Raw genomic sequence first — 22,983 nt, forward strand, 5'->3', positions numbered from 1 at the left:
TGGCGACTAGGGGATTTTCACAGTAACTTAATTGCAGTGTTAATGTAAGCCTACTTGTGACAATAATAAAGATTATTATAAATAACGTTGCTATTTTGGAGGAGGAGAAGGTGCCGCTAGAAGGGATCAAAGCAAAGTGGGAGGAAGCGTTGGGAGAGGGTATGGAGGAGGAGTTCTGATGTGAGGTGCTCCGGAGGTTGAACGCCTCCACCTCGTGTGCGAGGTTGGGGCTGATACAGCTGAAGGTGGTGTATAGAGCGCACCTGACAAGGGCGAGGATGAGCCGGCTCTCTGAGGGGGTAGAAGATGTGTGTGAACGTTGCGGGGGACGTGCTGGAATTCTTGACGCTTGAAAAGGTCAAATTTGAACCGAGGGGAAGGATGGAGGGGTTCTACAATTCATGGGCGATATTCATTATGCACTTTCGAGAATTGGATCACATCGAACATTTTTTTGATTTGATTTGATTTATCAATTTACGGTGCTTATTTATTTGAGGACTTAGTGGGTAAATGTGCTATATATCATGTGAGAATTAGCTTATCTTGTTTTGAGACAACAATTGTGGCATTACAACTGAGCTCAGTGCTCCTGGGCTACAGGAGGCAGTATTCCGTAGCCAAATTGCCACCTAGTTAAGGGATCTAAGGTATGAAGGAAAGTTGAAGAGCCTGGTATTGCTTAACTCAGAGAAGAGACTCAGGAGAAATAATATGCATTTTAGATGAATGGATAAATATTCAAAAATGGGCCTTCCTCTTGGCCTCACACCAGTCCTCTATCTGTAGAATTTACTGAGCTGACTAGCATGAGGCACTCTGCCAGTCAGACAGGTGTTCCAAAATTGGAAAGCTAGTAACAGGCAACCTGTCTCTGATGGGCAACAGCTAATCCAAATTATGAAATGAAGCCCAAAGTCCAATGTGGGACAGTCTTTGGACCTTCCAGTTGCGTGTATCTGCGGTTAAGCCCCTGGAAATGGGCCATACCATATCTTCTTTATTTCTTTATAAATTTAGAGTATCCAATTAAATTTTTCGAATTAAGGGGCAATTTAGCGTGGCCAATCCACCTACCCTGCCCATCTTTGGGTTGTGGGGGCGAAACCCATGCAAACACGGCCATACCATATCTTAACTCCAATTATTAGAATCTCTACCTGTGCAGGACAGGTCACAGTTTGTCAGGTCGAGTAAAGTTTTGAGAGTTATTTAATGTTTTGCCCCATTTTGCTGAAATGAGGGGAGAGACTACAGCATGGAGAAGAAACCATAGCAGACAGACATTTAAAGATTCTACGACCTACCTTCATTCGCTCTGGAAAATCCTTTGAGAAGAATGCATACGTTTGTCCCCGGTTCCCAGCCCCAATTATAAGTACCTCCACACAGCGAGGCATGGCTGCTGTAGTAGTCTAAATACAAACAGAACAAGCACATATTAGGAGGTCAATAAATATTTTTTTCAAACAATGAAATTCTATAATATTAGGCCTCCATGTAAATGATATCCATCTTAAGCCCTTCAATGGGGAGGTGGTGGCGGTGGTATTGTCGCTGGACTAGTAATCCAGAGACTCAGGATGTGATCTGGTGTGGCCATCTAAAATGGGAATTATGGTCAGGTTGGGACACAGACGGTACACAGCCCCTGTGTATTGTGCAGAGAGAAACCAGACCTAACTGAAACTCACACCTGCTAAAAGGTCAATCACTTGATATCCCCAGGATAATGGGGCACAGATCGAAAAGTAGCAACAATAGCAGACTAGGGGCCCCTATTTACCTTATATGGGAGTGCATACGTGCCTTGGACAATGGCAGCTAGGACCTGCCCAAGCCATCGAGGTACCCGCCCCTAATTGGCCAGAATCGATTAGGATGATCGAAACCCCATCGATCCATTGGATCCCGAGGTGGGACCGCCCAAAAGAGCGCGAAAGATCGGGGGATAAGAAGAACTGCACAACGAGTATTCAGTCTCTTTTGGGACCGGTCTCTGCTCCGACCAACGGCAGCATATTGATCAGCCAAGTTCAAGGACCCGTGATCGCTACCTGAAGGACGAGCCGCAGCCGATACGAACCTGAAGACTTCCAGTCGACACATGTGAGGATCCAGATAAAGGGCTTATCTAGCCTGCACAGAGCCGGTCACTTGGAAGTTAAGTAAAGATCATTTTAGTTGTTAGGTGTAGTTTAATAAGTAACCGCGTGTAGATTATTACGCATAGAACCAAGCCTATGTTTAATAATAAACAATAATTGAACTAACATACTGGTTGTGTGGTAATTTGTCCAATACAAGGAACGTACTCACGTCTTGTGATTCAGATAAAAGAGCAACCCTGGGGACCCGGGTTCGAATCCGACCACGGCAGGTGATGGAATTTAAACTCAATAAAATGTCTGGAATTAAATGATGACCATCAATTGTTGTAAAAACCCACCTGGTTCACTAATTCCTTTAGGGAAGGAAATCTGCCAACCTTACCTGGTCTGGCCTACATGTGACTCCAGACCCACTGCAATGTGGTTGACTCTTAAATGCCCTCTGAAATGGCCTAGCAAGTCATTCAGTTGTACTCAACCGTTACAAGAACACAAAAAAAGGAATGAAACCGGACAGACCACCCGGCATCGAAAAAGGCACCGGAAATGACAACGGCAAACCCAGCCCTGCCGACCCTACAAAGTCCTCCTTACTAACATCTGGGGGCTTGTGCCAAAATTGGGAGAGCTGTCTCACAGACTAGTTAAGCAACAACCTGACATAGTCATACTCACAGAATCATACCTTACAGGCAATGTCCCAGACACCGCTATCACCATTCCTGGGTATGTCCTGTCTCACTGGCAGGACAGACCCAACAGAGGTGGCGGACAGTGGTTTGCAGTTTGGAGGGAGTTGCCCTGGGAGTCCTCAAAATCGACTCTGGATCCCATGAAATCTCATGGCTTCAGGTTAAACATTAGCAAGAAAACTGCTGATTATCTTGTACCGGTCACCATCAGCTGATAAATCAGTAAATAAAAATCGCTTATTGTCACAAGTAGGCTTCAAATGAAGTTACTGTGAAAAGCCCCTAGTCGCCACATTCCGGCGCCTGTTCGGGGAGGGTGTTACGGGAATTGAACCGTGCTGCTGGCCTGCCTTGGTCTGCTTTCAAAGCCAGCGATTTAGCCCTGTGCTAAACAGCCCTCCATGGTTTTTTTTAATAAACATTTTATTGAGGTATTTTTTGATATTATTTTTAAAAAAAATTTAGATGACCCAATTATTTTTTCCAATTAAGGGGCAATTTAGTGTGGCCAATCAACCTACTCTGCACATTTTTGGGTTGTGGGGGCGAAACCCACGCAGACACGGGGAGAATGTGCAAACTCCACACGGACAGTGACCCAGAGCCGGGATCGAACCTGGGACCTCAGTGCCATGAGGCAGCTGTGCTAACCACTAGACCACCGTGCTGCCCGTTTTTTGTTTTTGGTATTATAACAACACAATAAACAATGTACATGAAACTATAAACATAGTGCAAAAGCCATCTCCCTCCCTTACAGGTCCCACCTTTATTAACCCCCTACTCTAAGCTAAACTAACCACCCCGCCTTCTGCTGCCGATTAATTTTCCGCGAAGAAGTCGAAAGTCCCTCCAAGCTAAAAGTATCCGTCTCCGGGCTACCAGGGAAGCAAAGGCTAGAACGTCTGCCTCTTAACTCCTGGATTCCCGGTCTTCCGACACCCCGAAAATCGCCACCTCTGGACTCAGCGCCACCCTTGTTTTTAACACCGTGGACATGACATCTGCAAAGCCCTGCCAAAATCCGCTAAGCTTCGGACATGCCCAGAACATGTGGACATGGTTCGCTGGTCCTCCCGCACATTTTGCACACCTGTCTTCCACCCCAAAGAATCTGCTCATCCTGACCACTGTCATGTGAGCCGGGTGAACGACCTTAAATTGTATCAGGCTGAGGCTGCCACATGTTGCGGACGCGTTGACTCTACTCAACGTGTCTGCCCATAGACCATGCTCTATCTCACCTTCCAGCTCCTCCTCCTACTTGCGCTTCAGCGCCTCGGTCTGCGTCTCCTCTGACCCCATAAGTTCCTTGTAAATGTCCAAGACGCTCCCTTGTCCTACCCACCCTCTGGAAACTACCCTGTCCTGAATCCCCCTTAGCGGTAGGAGCGGGAAGGTTGACACCTGTTTACGTAGGAAATCCCGCACCTGCAGATACCTGAATTTGTTTCCCCTCGCCAACCCAAACTTCTCCTCCAGCGCCCTCATACCCGGAAAGCTCCCCTCTATAAACATATCCCCCATCCTCTCGATCCCTTCTCTCTGCCATATCCAGAACCCCCCATCCATACTTCCCGGGGCAAACCGGTGATTATAGTACTCCTCCATGTTGAACACCGCTTGGAGGAAGCACTGAAGGTGGCAAGGGCACAGTATATGCTGTGCCCTTGCCACCTTCAGTGCTTCCTCCAAGTGGTGTTCAACATGGAGGAGTACTGATTTATCAGCTGATGGTGGCCGGTACATGATAATCAGCAGTTTCCTTGCTAATGTTTAACCTGAAGCCATGGGTGGGGGATTTCAATGTTCATCACCAGGAGGAGCTCAGCAGTACCATCACAGACTGAGCTGGCCCGTTTCTGAAAGGACATAGCTGCTAGACTGGGACTGCAGCAGGTGGTTGGAGACATACCTGGCACAAAGGAAGATGGTTTCAGTGGTTGGAGATCAATCATCTCTGCTCCAGGACATCACTGCAGGAGTTCCTCAGGGTAGTGTCCTAGGCCCAACCATCTTCAGCTGCTTCATCAATGACCTCCCTTCCATCATAAGGTCAGGAGTTTGGATGATTGCGGATGACTGCGCAACGTTCGCCACCATTTGCAACTCCTCAGCAGTCCATGTCCAAATGCAGTAAGATCTGGACAATATCAGGCTTGGGCTGACAAGTGGCAAGTTACAATTGCGCCACACAAGTGCCAAACAATGACCATCTCCAATAAGAGAGAATCAAACAATCACCTATTGACATTCAATGGCATTGCCATCACTAAATCCCCCACAATCAACATTCTGGGGGTTACCATTGACCAGAAACTGAACTGGACTAGCTACATTAATACTGTGGCTAACAGAGCAGTTCAAAGGCTCGGAATCCTACGGCGAGTAATTCACCTCCTGACCCCCCAAAACCCTGTCCGCCATATACAAGGCACAAGTCAGGAGTGTAATGGAAAGGGCAGCACGGTGGCGCAGTGGTTAGCAGTGCTGTCTCATGGCGCCGAGGTCCCAGGTTCGATCCCGGCTCTGGGTCCCCTTCCACAAGCATTCAAACCCTCCACCACCGACGAACAGTGGCAGCCATGCATATCATCTACAAGATGCACTGCAGTAACTAACCAAAGTTCCTTAGACAGCACCTTCCAAATCCACGACCACTACCATCTAGAAGGACATGAGCAGCAGATACCTGGGAACACCACCACCTGGAGGTTCCCCTCCAAGTCGCGCACCACCCTGACTTGGAAATATGTCACCATTCCTTCACTGTCACTGGGTCAACATTCTGGAACTCCCTCCCGGACATACAGTGGATGTACCTACAAATCAAGAACTGCAGCGATTCAAAATGACAGCTCACCACCACCTTGTGAAGAGCAACTAGGGATGGGCAATAAATGCTGGACTAACCACATCCCATAAATGAATAATAAAAAATAAAGGGCTGGTTTAGCACAAGGCTAAATCGCTGGCTTTTAAAGCAGACCAAGGCAGGCCAGCAGCATGGTTCAATTCCCGTACCAGCCTCCCCGAACAGGCGCCGGAATGTGGCGACTAGGGGCTTTTCACAGTAACTTCATTTGAAGCCTACTTGTGACAAAAAGCGATTTTCATTTCATTCCATTTCATTTTTTCAAATCAGGAGTGTGGGCAGGTGGCTTGTCACCAAGGCTTCACCGATTTGCTGCAGTACCTCGCCCTCTAATTTTTCTTATTTCCTTGTGGTGAACCATCTGGCATGCACTTTGCACTTGGCCCCAATGTCCTGGTCGAAACTGCAAACCCTGGTGTGAAATTTAAAAGGCTATAAAATAATCATAATTTAGCTGAAGTGCTTCATAGTTATATTCCAGTGCAAGTGATATGAATGTCACTCATCCACTCATCTGTGTTATAAGCCCAGACCTGTATATTAAATCAAAGCATGTAAAGTTGCTCTGCACTGCAAATCAACTTATTTAAGTGTCAGCAAAAATTGTTAGCCCACACCAAGCTGTCGTAGAAAGTACCCAGTGTATGGAGCTAATGTGAATTCCACAGCCTCTCTTTAATGAACATGCTAAAATGTAGCACTTGTAATCTGTAACATCCAAACAAAGGAACTAAAGCAAATTGGGAAGTAATTGCTAATTCTATCAATTTGCAGCCAACAAGTGGAATGAAAAGGGCAGTCAACGATGCAATTAACAGAGCCAAGAATTTACAAAAACGTTGTCCTCTACTAAAAGATAAAACAAACTTTTTTGTTCAATAAAGAACACAGTAGTGCAGTGGATTGGGCAAAATCTTCACACAGATTTGAGATGCCTGAATGTGACATTAACCACTGAACAGCAGAAAAACTTTGACTTCTGGAACAAACAGTAAAAAGTTACCCCCGAATCATGGGAGTAACAGCAGCAACTGTTCGAGGAAGAGCTGAAAGGTTGTAGCAAGAACTTTAAGGTACTTATCAAAATACTCTTTTAATACTGCGAGACCATTAAAATGGGATACTTACTGCCACTCAATTTAAGCATGTTCTTGTGATTATTTGATAATAAAACTAAACAAAATGAAACAAGCACTCTGGCTTACGGTAAGCAGAGCATAAATTATACAGTTTTCATTTTGCAGTATTATTGGGGAGATGACTAAATCTCTAATCACAAGTTTCTTAATTCAACCTTCACATTTATTTAATCTCACCAGAAGCGTTTCAGTAATTCTCAGTGGCTTCAAAAGCTCCATCCGCATCAGGATCAGCAGTTTAAAATAGTTTGCCTTCCTTTTTAAAATCAAAAAAGCAGATGACTACATTTGATCAAAATTTTAAAGCATTTTAATGAGTGAATAACTGCACATTGGGAAACTCTTACATGAGCTCGGACCTACTCTCCAACCAAGTTTGGCCAACTGAGCCACAACAGACCAAGAGAGTGCCATATTCAATCGCCAGTCTGACCGGAGTTAGCGGAGGTCAGCTGGGGCATTAGGTGAGTCATGGCAACTGCCAGATGGTGCCCCTAAGGTTATTAAGTCAAATCAGCAAGAGTTCTCATATTACAGATAGAGGGGCAAGGATAGGTGGTGATGCTGTCCTCACCTTGCCAACACTTGGTCAAAAATAGGTCATCAACCTGGAATGGATATCAGGATTTCCAGTCCCTTCCAAAAATATATACTAGCAAGGAGGTGAAACCTTCAGATTAGATTTTAAAAAAAACATTTAGGTGAGGAAATCCGGTATGTTAGAGTGTTTGGTCGAATTTCCTTGAAATCTGCAACACAATGGGAGTTAAAATGTGCACAGAGACCTCGAGTTCCTTGAGGGGCAAATCTCTGGGTGGGTTTAGAAATGTGGGCTATCTGTGCAGGAGAGGAAGCAGATCAATCTCCTCAACTGTGGCATACAAGTTTCAGAGAATGTTATCTCAAATAAGAGGAAGTCTGAATTTCTGTGACATCACTAGCACCAAGAGCAAACATCTTGCGGGTCACCTTGACCAGAAACTTGATGGGTACAGCTTTATCAACATGATAACTACAAAAGCAGTGCAATGGCTAGATACTCTGCAACATGACTCATCTAAAACAAAACAAAATACTGTGGATGCTGGAAATATGGAATAAAAACAGAAAATACTGGATCAACTCCACAGGTCTGGCAATATCTGTGGAACCAGTTAACATTGAGCCCAAATGATCCCTCTACAGAACAAAAGCAGAAAGTACTGGACAATCTCAGCAGGTCTAACAGCATCTGTGGAACGACTGTCAAAGCTCGAGAGAACTGGAAATAGTATCAGATGTATACTGTTGGGCGGGTGGGGGAGTGGAGCAGTAGGGCTGGATAGAGGGCCAGTAATAGGTGGAGATTTACAAAGATGTTGTGGACAGAAAAACAAAGGGAATGTAGTTAGGGAAGACAAAGGGAATGTAAATGGTGGAGGTAATGACTAAGAAAGGTCCTGATAGTGGCACATTAAGAGATCAGAATGTACTTCTACAAAATATTTCCGACAGCACTGGCCCCGCACCTGCGGGAGATGTTCACAGACTCACCGGCGAAGGGCACACTGCCACTTACGCTGGCACAAGCCTCAATCTCTCTAATACCTAAGAAAGACAAAGACCCAACAGAGTGAGGTTCATATAGACACATCTTATGATTAAATGTAGACACCAAAATATCGGCCAAGATCCTAGCCAAAAGGCCAGAGGTGGTCGCAGATGATCAAACAGGCTTTATCAAAGGTAGACAGCTAACATCGAACATCCGGCGCCTGCTAAACGTGATCAGAACCCCATCCGGGGAAAGAACACCTGAGGTGATCATCTCCCTGGACGCAGAAAAGGCCTTTGACAAGAGTCGAATGGAAGTACCTCATAGAGGTACTGGAGCGGTTTGGGCTTGGAACAGGGTTCACCTCCTGGGTGAAGCTCCTGTGCAACGTTCCCATGGCGAGTGTACGGACAAACAACACCAGTTCCCAGTACTTCCAGCTGCACAGGGGCACCAGATAGGGATACCCACTGTCCCCGCTGCTGTTCGGCCTAGCGATCAAACCATTAGCGATCGCACTCAGAACAGCAAAGAGCTGGAGGGGGATTCGAAGGGGAGGCAGAGAGCACAGAGTCTCGCTCTATGCGGATGACCTGCTCCTCTACATCTTGGACCCACAAAGCAGCATGGAAGGAATCATCACGCTCCTGAAAAAGAGTTTGGTGCCTTCTCGGGCTACAAACGCAACATGAGCAAAAGCGAGATTCTCCCGGTGAACCCACAAGGGGGAGGGGCAGCACATGTGGGACTGCCGTTTAAACAAGCCCGACACAAATTCCGCTACCTGAGTATTCAAATCGCTCATGACTGGACGAGGGTCCCCAAATGGAACCTGACCAGCCTGGTGGAGGAAGTTAAAAAGGACCTGCAAAGATGGAACACTCTCCCACTCTGCCTGGCGGGGAGAGTGCAGACGATCAAAATGAACGTGCTGCCCAGGTACCACTTCCTACTGAGATCCATCCCGATCTATATCCCCAAGGCCTTTTTTAACTCAATGGACAAATTAATCATGGCATTTGTATGGAGGGGGGGAAATGTTAGGATCCCAAAGAAGTTCCTTCAGAAAACAAAATCCAGGGGAGGGCTCGCCCTCCCAAACCTATAATACTACGACTGGGCAGTGACAGCGGAAACAGTGATGGGATGGATAAATGAGCCAGAAGCCAAGAGGGTGCGCGCGAAGGAAGCCTCCTGTAAGGAGACCTCGCCATGGCGGCACTCGCATCCCCACCCAAGAAACAATCCAGCAGCCCAGTGGTGATAGCCACCCTCCAGACTTGGAATCAACTACGGCAGCAATTCGGACTGACTGAAATGCCCGACAAAGCTCCCATCTGCAATAACCACAGGTTCAGACCGGCACTCACTGACGCCACCTTTAAAAGGTGGAGACGGGGGGGGCGGGGGGGCATTGACAGTCAGGGACCTATACACTGACGGTAGGATTACAACACTGGACAAACTGACGGTGAGATTCCAGCTAGCAAAGGGCAACAAACTCAGGTATCTGCAGCTGAAAAACTTCCTATGGAAGGAGACAAGGACATAACCGCGACCACCATGACAGACACTGCTAGAAGAACTACTGAACGCAGACATCCTAGGCAGAGGGAACTGTAGTGACATGTACAAACGACTGATAGAGCGGGCAGACACCGAACTGGACACGACAAGGAGGAAATGGGAGGAAGACTTGGGGTTCGAAATAGGGTGGGGACTCTGGAGCGAAGCACTACACAGGGTCAACTTCACCTCCACGTGCGCAAGGCTCAACCTAGCACAACTAAAAGTGGTGCATAGGGCCCACTTAACAAGAACGCAAATGAGTAAGTTCTTCTCTGAGGTGGAGGACAGATGTGAATGGTGCCAAGGAGGCCCGGCCAACCACGCCCACATATTCTGGTCTTGCCCCAGACTTGCTGGGTAACTGGACAGCCTTCTTCGAGGCAATGTCCAAAGTGGTGGGGTGAGGGAGGAGCCATATCCGAAAGTGGCAGTCTACGGGGTATCAGACCAGCCAGATCTCTTCATGGGAGGGCGGATGCCCTTGCCTTTGCCTCCCTGATCGCCCGCCGTAGAATCCTGCTCGGATTCATCTAAAGCTGCAGACTTGCTGTCCGACCTATCAGAATTGGAAAATCAAATTCGCCATCCGTGGGTTGGAAGATGGCTTCCACAAAATATGGGAGCCATTCATCCAACTGTTACGGGACCGGTGTGTGGCCAACACATCAATAAATAAGTAGCCTGGATTAAGTAGCCAGGACAAGATAGAAGCGAGGGAAGTGAGGGAGGACCGAGGGGGGGCAGAAGGGATAATAGATAAGGGAACACAAACGGGAGGGAGAGCGCAGGGAAAGACAACGGCCACAACAACCACAGCAAGGTGAGAGAAAGTAAGGAAAAACGGGAAGAAGAAACGCACAATGGCCAAGGCTGAGGCAACTATACCGAGAAATGCAAATAGCATCAGGGGCACCACCCAGGTGCCCACTCCTCTGAGGGAGGGGGAGACCCCCTTCCCAGTTACGTGTTTTCCACTTCCTTTTGTGTATTATTTTTCTGTGTACATATCTGTATTTATATCATGTACAAAACCCAATTAAAACATTTTAAATAAAGAGATCAAAATGTCCTAATGGGTTTCGCCCCAACCCAAAGATGTGCAGGGTAGGTGGATTGGCCACTCTAAATTGCCCCTTAATTGGAAAATATGAATTGGGTACTCTAAATTTATATTTAAAAAAAAACTGTTGATGAGCCTAAAATACAACTAAATAGAAGAACAGAAATTAACTGAGGAATAAATTAAAAGGGGATGTTTCTAAAAACCAAATGGAGCATAGCCCAAAAAGAACAAAGAGGTACGGAAACTTAAAAACATTAAATCAAAATGTGAAAACTGGGGTAGATGAAGCAGTCCAACATGTTAACTCTGTTTCTCTCTGCAGATGCTGCCAGACCTGACGAGTTTATTAAGCATTTTCTGTTTTTATGTGACTCCTCTCCTGGCCACAAAGGCTTGTCACCATCCACAAGACTCAAATCAGTGTGGTGGACTAATCACTCATGACTGGATAAGCGCAGACAGAAGAACACTCAAAAAAGCTTGAAATCTGGGCAGCACGGTGGCGCAGTGGGTTAGCCCTGCAGCCTCACGCGCTGAGGTCCCAGGTTCGATCCCGGCTCTGGGTCACTGTCCGTGTGCAGTTTGCACATTCTCCCCGTGTTTGTGTGGGTTCCGCCCCCACAACCCCAAAAAAGGGGCGTGATTCTCCGCTCCCGCGCCGTTGGGAGAATCACCTGGGTCGCCATATTTTCTCACGATGCCGGTCCAACACCCTCCCGCGATTCATGGAAGCAGCCAGACCAGCACAATCGCGTTTTGCGCGGCGCGGTACAGTGAATCGCCCGAGACAGCCAAAATGGTGATTCTCCGGCCCAGATGGGCCGAGCGGCCTGCCCAAAATGGCAGGTTCTCCCCCCCCCCCGGCGCCGTCCACACCTGGTCGCTGCCAGCGGGAACAGCGCGGGAACGCTGGGTAGGCGGCCTGTGGGGGGGCGAGGGGGGATCCTGCACCTGGGGGGGGCCTCAAATGGGGTCTGGCCCGCGATCGGTGCCCACCGATCGTCGGGCCAGCCTCTCTGAAGGAGGACCTCCTTTCTTCCGCAGCCCCGCAAGATCCGTCAGACATCTTCTTGCGGGGCGGACTCAGAGTGGACGGCAACCACGCATGCGCGGGTTGGCGCCGGCCAACTCGCGCATGCGCGGTTGACACCAGTTATGCGGCGCCAGCCGCGTCATGTATGCGGCGCCGACTTTACGCGGCGGCAAGGCCTGGCGCGCGTAAATGACGCGGCGCCGCTCCTAGCCCATTATCGGGCCCTGAATCGGTCGGGATAGGGGCCGTTTCGCACCGTCGTGAAGCTCGACGGCGTGAACACTCTGCCTCCATTTCGGAGAATCCCGCCCAAGATGTGCAGGCTAGGTGGATTGGCTATGCTAAATTGCCCCTTAATTGGAAAAAATGAATTGGGTACTCTAAATTTATTTTTTAAAAGCTCGAAATCATCCAGGGCTGAACTATTCACTTGATTGGTTGGCTTGCTGCTTACTAGCTTATGGATCAATGATCTCAGCAAATTTAGCTATTATCATGGGCATTGAATGTGAACAAGAATTTTTTTTTATTAATCAGGGTTACAAAGCCAGAGCTGAGTGTAGACAGGGGCAAACCCCTAATCCAGCTCCTCCCCTGCTCCAACTTCAATCTGATGGTGTCCCCACACCTTTTCAGCATCAGTCACTGATTAATGACTAAGGAACGCTGGGAATGTTTTCCACTCAAGGAGGCAAACTGTAACACTCCAGCTCAAATTAGACATCCTATTCTCAGCCATGAAGGCTGAGAGCCAGTTAGGTTCATTGAGTTTATCCAGCGAGGAATTGGGTTCTCTCTGCTCTTGTGCTAAATTAACTGATGTTAAACTGGTGAGGTCGCAAGAGTGCTATAATTGGCCTCAGAGCCTTACGATCGCGGAAGAGAATCAGTGATGTTTCCTCCTGTTGCTGGAGATTGAGTGATTAACATCAGGCTCAGATGTGCTAGGCTCTGCGAACATTCTGGCTTGGATTCTCCTGTTATACTGTCCCAAATCTGCGGAGACTGAAGAAAACCACTCAGTCCTGCAGTCTCCTTCCACTCTATACCGCCTGGGATGCGGGGGAAATGGGGCTCAGCTTCCTGTCGTTTTATGATTGCCGCTCTGAGATTGCGTTGTGCAAGTTGCTGCTGTGCGTGGGTAGCGAAGAGACTGCCTAAAGACAAGTGGAGGACGAAACCGACTAGTCTCCCCACATACCAAGTGTCCTGATTGATGGCTTGCTTACCTGCTCAAAGCGTCAGGCTCGTGTGGCCCCGACCTCTCCTTCAGGGGTAGCAACGCCTGAAGAGGTCACTTGGGTGAAACTGGGCCAGGATCACAGCAATGGTCAAAGTCCAGCTCTGGCCCGGTCCTGTTTGTAACTGCTCCTTCCAGGAATAGCCACCCGGTAGGAAAGGGAACATGTTCAGATGTGAATTATGACCAGTTAGGTGGTTTACTGGAGGGTAACCATTAGCCGTGGAACTGTACACCAGCAAGAAACGTAAGAGTAATGGAAAGCTTTGAGCAGACCGAATTTTTTATTCAAAAGAGCAGAATACATATTTACTACCACCAGGAGTAAGTGGCACTTTCAGCAAATATGCGCAATGGTGACCACTAGCGGCAGCATCGCCACACTGCAAATTGCCCCATTGAAATTGCAAGAGGAGACTCAGCCATTTTCCAGGTTGTCAGATTTTGACAATTCTAATACTTCTATCACATACCTCAAAATAAAACCCCAAAGAACTTGCTTGGTGACTGAGCTATTTCACTATCTTGTGTGATGTTGAAACATGCAGATTAAGGTCTCGGGATCAATTCTGTGTCGCTGAAGTCTTGTAGAGGTGGGGAATTTTATTAACAGATTGCTAAACGTCCTTCCTGGTTTTTAAAACTGATTTATAGCATTGGATCTCTTATTGTGCCACTTAGGCCACAGCCCCAAGTCGGTTGCTATTACTTCATCTCAATCTTTCTGTAGGGGGGCAGAGAGCCCACCGGGGCAAAACACAAGAAAAGGGCATTCCAACATCACGTGGATATAATGCAAGAGGAAACACTGACCAGATTTGCAGACAATACTAAAATGGGCTTAATTACGAAAGGAAGCTGGAAGAGAATATTAATAAGGTGGTGGAATAAGCAATAATGTCAGATGAGATTCAATATCAGCAATGAGGTGATTAAAATGAAATAATTATACTTTGAATTGAGGAAGCTTGGATGATGTGTGAAAGTTAGTAGTTCAAGCTTGCAAGAAACTAAAAGCAAAAAGGTGGATTAGGCCTTTTGTCAAAAAAAAACTTGATGCATTACTGCATTTTATGGTCGTCTTGACAACTTCGGTTTAACCCCCCTTTCCAAACAAGGATAAAGCATTTGAGGTAAGAGATTAAAATGGAAGTTGACGTGACCTTACCTGATCCTACTTTTTGCCACTTTATTCAACTAGCCTGTGAGACCATGTGAATATGTGGGAGATGGTGGAGAATCGGAAGCTGGGAAATGGTAAGTGTGGTTACATACCTATAAACAATATTGTATAGTTGGTGGTGCGACCTCCAACCAGCAGGTGGTGATACAGATCCACCATGCAGTCTGGAGAGTAGTCATGTGACAAGGCACTCGGATATAAATGAGGGCAGGTCCGGTGATCCGCAGAAGGTTATGACATACATGAGGACAGTTCCAGGGGAATATTAAAAAAACTCCATCATAACTTGCTCTGTATCAGATTGTTACCTTACCACGTATGTATTAATAAAGATCCTGGTTTGGACAAGTCACAAGCTGTTCTGTGGATTCCTTGTGATATGCCATCACTGAACACACGACGAGTGGTGAACGTAACTGAGGCTTTAATAAACTAAATAGAAAGCCTCCTGGCCTTGGATCCTGAACTGAGGCAGCAGCGGAGACTGAGCCCGGGGGGAGGCGAAGCCAGCAGGCAGTAGTTTACCACATTACATATAATACAGTGGCAGTTTACCACAATACACGGATTATATACTAGTGATTCGGACCCAGCAGGGACAAGCCCTGGCATGCAACAGTACAATACAGTGGTTTACCACATTCACCCCCTGTTTAAAAAAAAAAAAAAAAAAAGAGTCCAGCGGGGGTGAAGTGGACTTAAAGATCAAGTCTGTCAGGGGCCTTGACCTTCCGCTGTAATCGCCTCAGTCCCGGCTGTGGTGTGGGCACCGGTGTCGAGACCTGCGCGTCCGGGAGTGTGTCATCTTCTTCTTCACCCAGTAATTGAGTCGGTGGAGGGGGGGGGGGGGTGTGATGGCAGCTGGTGGGCCTGTGGGTGCCAGATCCTGAAGTAGCTGGGTCGTGGTGGAGGGAGATGGTCGCTGGGGAACCTGCAGGTGCCAAATCCCGGAGGGAGACTGTGTCCTGTCGCCCGTCATGATGTCCACGTAGGCATATTGTGGATTGGCATGGAGGAGCATAACCTTCTCGACGAGGGGATCTGCTTTCTGGCTCCTCGCGTGCTTCCAGAGGAGGACGGGCCCTGGGACTGACAGCTAGGATGGGAGCGAGACCCCAGAGGTGAAGTTCCTGGGGAAGGCAAAAATACGCTCGTGAGGGGTCTCGTTGGTGGCAGTGCACAGGAGCGACCGGATGGAGTGGAGCGCATCAGAGAGGATCTCCTGCCAGCGGGAGACTGGGAGACCTCTAGACCAAAGAGCCAGGGGGAGAGCCTTTCAGACCATCGCGTTCTCCCTCTCCACCTGTCCATTGCCCCGGGGGTTGTAGCTGATCGTCCTGCTGGAGGCGATGCCATTGCTGAGCAGGAACTGACGGAACTCGTCGCTCATGAAGGAGGAACCCCGATTGCTGTGGATGTAGGTGGGGAACCTGAACAAGGTGAAAAGACTGTGCAGGGCCTTGATGTCAGGGCATAGGATGGCAAAGGGGAATCTTGAGTATTCGTCAACAATGTTGAGGAAGTACGCGTTACGGTCAGTGGAGGGTGGGGCCCTTTGAAATCGATGCTGAGGCCCTCAAAGGGGCGAGAGGCCTTTACCAGGTGTGCTCTGTCTGGCCGATAGAAGTGCGGTTTTCACTCCGCGCAGATCTGGCAGTCCCTGGTTACGGTCCTGACCTCCTCGATGGAGTAAGGCAGGTTGCGAGCCTTGATAAAGTGAAAAAAACGGGTGACCCCCGGGTGACACAGGTCATTGTGGAGGGCCCGAAGTCGGTCTACTTGTGCGCTGGCACATGTACCGCGGGATAGGGCATCTGGGGGCTCATTGAGTTTCCCAGGTCGATACAAGATATCGTAGTTGTAGGTGGAGAGCTCGATCCTCCACCTCAGAATCTTGTCGTTCTTGATTTTGCACCGCTGTGTGTTGTTAAACATGAAGGCAACCGACCGTTGGTCAGTGAGGGGAGTGAATTGCCTGCCAGCCAAGTAATGCCTCCAATATCGCACAGCTTCTACAATGACTTGGGCTTCCTTTTCGACGGAGGAGTGTCGAATTTCGGAGGCATGGAGGGTACAGGAGAAGAAAGCCACGGGCCTGCCCACCTGGTTAAGGGTAGCGGCCAGAGCAAAGTCCGACTCATCGCTCTCCACCTGGAATGGAATGGACTCGTCCACAGCGTGCATCACAGCTTTGGCAATATCTGCCTTGATGCAGTTGAAGGCCAGGTGGGCCTCAGTCGACAGGGGAAAAACGGTGGATTTAATAAGTGGGCGGGCCTTGTCCTCATAATTGGGGACCCACTGGGCATACTAGGAGAAAAACCCCAGGCATCTCTTCAGGGCCTTGGGGCAGTGGGGGAGTTCCAGGAGGGGGTGCATGCGGTCGGGGTCGGGCCCTAGGACTCCGTTTTCCACAACGTCGCCAAGGATGGCTAGGCGGGTTGTGCGGAAAACGCATTTTTCCTTATTATAGTGAGGTTCAGGAGTTTAGAGGTGTGGAGGAAGTGCAGGAGGTTTTCGTCATGGTCCTGCTGGTCATGGCCGCAGATGGTGACATTATCTAAGTACGGGAACGTGGCCCGCAGCCTGTACTGGTCAACCATTCGGTCCATTTTTCGTTGGAAGACCGAGACCCCATTGGTGACGTCGAAGGGAACCCTGAGGAAGTGGTCGAGGCGGCCATCTGCCTCGAAGGCAGTGGAAGATAACCCTTAATCCCTTTATTCTTCAAAAAACTATCTATCTTTATCTTAAAAACATTTAATAAAGGAGCCTCAACTGCTTCGCTGGGCAAGAAATTCCATAGATTCACAACCCTTTGGGTGAAGAAGTTCCTCCTAAACTCAGTCCTAAATCTACTTCCACTTATTTTGAGGCTATGCCCCCTAGTTCTGCTTTCACCCGCCAGTGGAAACAACCTGCCCGCATCTATCCTATCTATTCCCTTCATAATTTTATATGTTTCTATAAGATCCCCCCTCATCCTTCTAAATTCCAACGAGTACAGTCCCAGTCTACTCAACCTCTCCTCGTAATCCAACCTCTTCCGTTCTGGGATTAACCTAGTGAATCTCTTCTGCACACCCTCCAGCGCCAGTACGTCCTTCCTCAGGTAAGGAGACCAAAACTGAACACAATACTCCAGGTGTGGTCTCACTAACACCTTATACAACTGCAGCATAACCTCCCTAGTCTTAAACTCCATCCCTCTAGCAATGAAGGACAAAATTCCATTTGCCTTCTTAATCACCTGTTAACCAACTTTTTGCGACTCATGCACTAGCACACCCAGGTCTCTCTGCACAGCAGCATGTTTTAATATTTTATCATTTAAATAATAATCCCTTTTGCTGTTATTCCTACCAAAATGGATAACCTCACATTTGTCAACATTGTATTCCATCTGCCAGACCCTAGCCCATTCACTTAACCAGTCCAAATCCCTCTGCAGACTTCCAGTATCCTCTGCACTTTTTGCTTTACCACTCATCTTAGTGTCGTCTGCAAACATGGACACATTGCCCTTGGTCCCCAACTCCAAATCATCTATGTAAATTGTGAACTATTGTGGGCCCAACACAGATCCCTGAGGGACACCACTAGCTACTGATTGCCAACCAGAGAAACACCCATTAATCCTTTATCCATGCTGCTACGACTTTACCCTTAATGCCATGCATCTTTATCTTATGCAGCAACCTTTTGTGTGGCACCTTGTCAAAGGCTTTCTGGAAATCCAGATATATCACATCCATTGTCTCCCCGTTATCTACTGCACTGGTAACGTCCTCAAAAAATTCCACTAAATTAGTTCGGCACGACCTGCCCTTTATGAACCCATGCTGCGTCTGCCCAATGGGACAATTTCCATCCAGATGCCTCGCTATTTCTTCCTTTATGATAGATTCCAGCATCTTCCCTACTACCGAAGTTAAGCTCACTGGCCTATAATTATCCGCTTTCTGCCTACCTCCTTTTTGTTTTATGAATATGTTTTTATTAAGAATTTTTCAACAATATTTTCCACCTTACAAACAAACCCCCCCCCCCGTAACAAAGAAAAGAAAGAGAGCTCGCGTGGCAAGACATGAACATGGCAAGTCAATAAGATACAGAACTCTGTACATTGGATTCTTCCCGTACATGTCAGTTTCCAGATCATTCATGTGTTTTCTTGCTCAAATGCCCCCAAAAGGAACCCCACTTCCCCCCCCCCCCCAACAAACGGTATCACCCCTCCCCCCCAGGGTTGCTGTTGCTGCTGTCCGACCTTCATCTAACGCTCCGCAAGATGGTCTAGGAATGGTTGCCACCGCCTGTAGAACCTCTGCGCAGACCCTCTCAAGGCAAACTTTATCCTTTCCAACTTGATAAACCCAGCCATATCATTTATCCAGGCCTCCACGCTGGGGGGCTTCGCCTCCTTCCACATTAGCAAGATCCTTCGCCGGGCTACTAGGGACGCAAAGGCCAGAATGCCGGCCTCTTTCCCCTCCTGCACTCCCGGCTCGTCCACTACTCCAAATAGTGCTAGCCCCCAGCTTGGCTTGACCCGGACTTTCACCACCTTAGAAACTGTTCCCGCAACTCCCCTCCAGAACCCCTCCAGTGCCGGGCATGACCAAAACATATGGACATGGTTCGCCGGACTTCCTGAGCATCTCCCACATCTGTCCTCCACCCTAAAGAACCTACTCAGCCTCGCCCCCGTCATATGCGCTCTATGAACCACCTTAAATTGTATCAGGCTAAGCCTGGCACACGAGGAAGAGGAATTAACCCTACTTAGGGCATCAGACCATAGCCCCTCCTCAATCTCCTCCCCCAGCTCCTCTTCCCATTTACCCTTCAGCTCCTCTACCAAAGCCTCCCCCTCTTCTTTCATCTCCTGGTATATCGCCGACACCTTGCCCTCTCCAACCCATACGCCCGAAATCACCCTATCTTGAACCCCCTGTGCCGGGAGTAGCGGAAATTCCCTCACCTGCCGCCTCACAAACGCCCTCACCTGCATGTACCTGAAAGCATTTCCCGGGGGTAGCCCAAACTTCTCCTCCAGCGCCCCTAAGCTCGCAAACGTCCCGTCAATGAACAGGTCCCCCAATCTTCTAATCCCTGCCCGATGCCAGCTCTGAAACCCCCCGTCCATCCTTCCTGGGACAAAGTGATGATTGTCTCTGATCGGGGCCCACACCGAAGTTCCCGTCGCACCCCTGTGCCGTCTCCACTGCCCCCAGATCTTTAGCGTTGCCGCCACCACTGGGCTCGTGGTGTACCTTGTCGGCGAGAGCGGCAGCGGTGCCGTCACCAGCGCCCCCAGGCTCATTTCTTTGCAGGACGCCATCTGCAACCTCCTACCTCCTTTTTTAAACAGTGGTGTCACATTTGCTAATTTCCAATCCGCCGGGACCACCACAGAGTCTAGTGAATTTTGGTAAATTATCACTAGTGCATTTGCAATTTCCCTAGCCATCTCTTTTAGCACTCTGGGATGCATTCCATCAGGGCCAGGAGACTTGTCTACCTTTAGCCCCATTAGCTTGCCCATCACTACCTCCTTAGTGATAACAATCATCTCAAGGTCCTCACCTGTCACAGCCTCATTTCTATCAGTCACTGGCATGTTATTTGTGTCTTCCACTGTGAAGACCGACCCAAAAAACCTGTTGTTTCTCAGCCATTTCCTCATCTCCCATTATTAACCTCCCTTCTCATCCTCTAAAGGACCAATATTTATCTTAGCCACTCTTTTTTGTTTTATATATTTGTAGAAACTTTTACTATCTGTTTTTATATTCTGAGCAAGTTTACTCTCATAATCTATCTTACTCTTCTTTATAGCTTTTTTAGTAGCTTTCTGTTGCCCCCTAAAGGTTTCCCAGTCCTCTCGTCTCCCACTAATATTTGCCACTTTGTATGCTTTTTCCTTCAATTTGATAGGTAATTGAATCAATTTCCCTTATTTCCTTAGATATCCATGGTCAATTTTCCCTCTTTCTACTGTCCTTCCTTTTTGTTAGTATAAACCTTTGCTGAGCACTGTGAAAAATCGCTTGGCAGGTTCTCCACTGTTCCTCAACTGTTTCACCATAAAGTCCTTGCTCCCAGTCTACCTTAGCTAGTTCTTCTCTCATTCCATTGTAATGAACAATCTCCTTCATTTCAGCACAAAACACTAGTGTTTGATTTTACCTTCTCACCCTCCATCTGTATTTTAAATTCCACCATATTGTGATCGCTCCTTCCGAGAGGATCCCTAACTATGAGATTATTAATCAATCCTGTCTCATTACACAGGACCAGATCTAGGACCGCTTGTTCCCTCGTAGGTTCCATTACATACTGTTCTAGGAAACTATCGCGGATACATTCCATAAACTCCTCCTCAAGGCTGCCTTGACCGACCTGGTTAAACCAATCGACATGTAGATTAAAATCCCCCATAATAACTGCTGTACCATTTCTACATGCATCAGTTATTTCATTGTTTGTTGCCTGCCCCACCATAATGTTACTATTTGGTGGCGTATAGACTACTCCTATCAGTGACTTTTTCACCTTATTATTCCTGATTTCCACCAAATGGATTCAACCTTATCCTCCATAGCACCGATGTCACCCCTTACTATTGCCCAGATGTCATCCTTTTAAAAAAATATATATATTTTATTAAAGTTTTCAAACACAATTTTTCCCCCTTACAAATCAACAAAAACGGTAACATGATAACTGATAGATAACATTGTGTAAATAAAATAGTGAACTAACAAAATAACACAAAATAGTGCTCCCCCCGCCCCTTCACCCCATCTAGAACAAAAACAATTTACCCCACCCCCCCTCTGGGCTGCTGCTGCTGGCTATCTATTTTCCCCCTAACGTTCCGCTAGATAGTCGAGGAACGGCTGCCACCGCCTGGTGAACCCCTGAGCCGATCCTCTCAGCGCAAACTTCATCCGCTCCAGTTTTATGAACCCTGCCATATCGTTTATCCAGGCCTCCACGCCGGGGGGGTTTCGCTTCCTTCCACATGAGTAAAATCCTACGCCGGGCTACTAGGGACGCAAAGGCCACAATATCGGCCTCTTTCGCCTCCTGCACTCCCGGCTCATCCGCTACCCCAAATATAGCTAACCCCCAGCTTGGCTTGACCCGGACCTTCACCACCTTCGAGATCACTCCCGCCACTCCCCTCCAGTGCCGGACACGACCAAAACATATGTGTGTGGTTCGCCGGGCTTCCCCTGCACCTCCCGCACCTGTCCTCCACTCCGAAGAACCTGTTCAACCTCGCTCCCGTTATGTGTGCTCTATGTAGCACCTTAAATTGGATCAGGCTAAGCCTGGCACACGAGGAAGAGGAATTTACCCTACTTAGGGCATCAGCCCACAAACCCTCCTCAATCTCCTCCCCGAGCTCTTCTTCCCATTTTCCTTTCAGCTCTTCTACCAGCTCCTCCCCCTCTTCTCTCATCTCCCGGTATATTTCAGACACTTTGCCCTCCCCGACCCACACCCCCGAAAGCACTCTATCCTGGATCCCCTGTGTCGGGAGCAGCGGAAATTCCCTCACCTGCTGTCTCGTAAACGCCCTCACCTGCATATACCTAAAGATCTAAAGATGTTCCCCGGAGGCAGCTCGTACTTTTCCTCTAGCGCTCCCAAGCTCGCAAACGTCCCATGTATAAATAAGTCTCCCACTCTCCTAATTCCTGCCCGGTGCCAGCTCTGGAACCCTCCATCCAACCTCCCTGGGGCAAACCTATGGTTGTTCCTGATCGGGGACCACACCGAGGCTCCCAACACACCCCTCTGTCGCCTCCATTGCCCCCAGATACTTAGTGTTGCCGCCACCACTGGGTACGTGGTAAACCTTTTCGGAGAGAGTGGTAGTGGCGCCGTCACCAGCGCTTTTAAGCTTGTTCCTTTACAGGACGCCATCTCCAGCCTTTTCCACGCCGCCCCCTCTCCCTCTATCATCCACTTACGGATCATCGCCACATTGGCGGCCCAGTAATAGTCGCCCAAATTCGGCAACGCCAGTCCCCCTCTGTCCCTGCTACGTTGCAGGAACCCCCTCCTTACCCTCAGGGCCTTCCCTGCCCACACAAAGCTCATGATGCTCCTATCTATTTTCTTGAAAAAGGCCTTAGTGATCAATCTAGGGAGACATTGAAACACAAATAAGAACCTCGGGAGCCCAGATGTCATCCTCAAATAACAGAGCTACACCACCTCCCTTACCATCCACTCTGTCCTTCCGAATAGTTTGATACCCTTGGATATTTAACTCCCAGTCGTGACCATCCTTTAACCATGTTTCAGTAATGGCCACTGAATCATAGTCATTCACGATGATTTGCGCCATCAACTTATTCCGAATACTACGAGCATTCAGGTAAAGTACACTTATGCTGGCTTTTATACCTCTGTTTTGAATCTTAACACCTCGATCAGTAACCTCTCCTAAGTTATATTTCCTCTTAACTTTTCTAATTTTCCTGGTCATTGAACCCATATCTTCATGTAACAACCTGCCGCGTC

At 48.1% G+C, this 22,983-nt stretch overlaps 1 protein-coding gene across 3 annotated transcripts in view; it reads right to left on the bottom strand.

The window, feature by feature from the left end:
- The window catches only part of LOC140392656 (putative oxidoreductase YteT), a 378,465-nt gene that overhangs the window by 302,726 nt on the left and 52,756 nt on the right, over positions 1-22,983 (bottom strand). For 2 of the 3 annotated variants that reach the window (XM_072478137.1, XM_072478135.1), the window contains one exon: positions 1,308-1,415. In XM_072478137.1, the coding sequence (XP_072334238.1) occupies positions 1,308-1,400 (93 nt within the window). In that variant the 5' untranslated portion in view covers positions 1,401-1,415. Of the gene's footprint in view, positions 1-1,307; positions 1,416-13,245; positions 13,557-22,983 lie in introns of those variants that run through there. The other variant, XM_072478136.1, reaches the window with a different exon arrangement.

Source organism: Scyliorhinus torazame, chromosome 16 (assembly GCF_047496885.1).
Source record: "Scyliorhinus torazame isolate Kashiwa2021f chromosome 16, sScyTor2.1, whole genome shotgun sequence".
Taxonomy (NCBI): domain Eukaryota; kingdom Metazoa; phylum Chordata; class Chondrichthyes; order Carcharhiniformes; family Scyliorhinidae; genus Scyliorhinus; species Scyliorhinus torazame.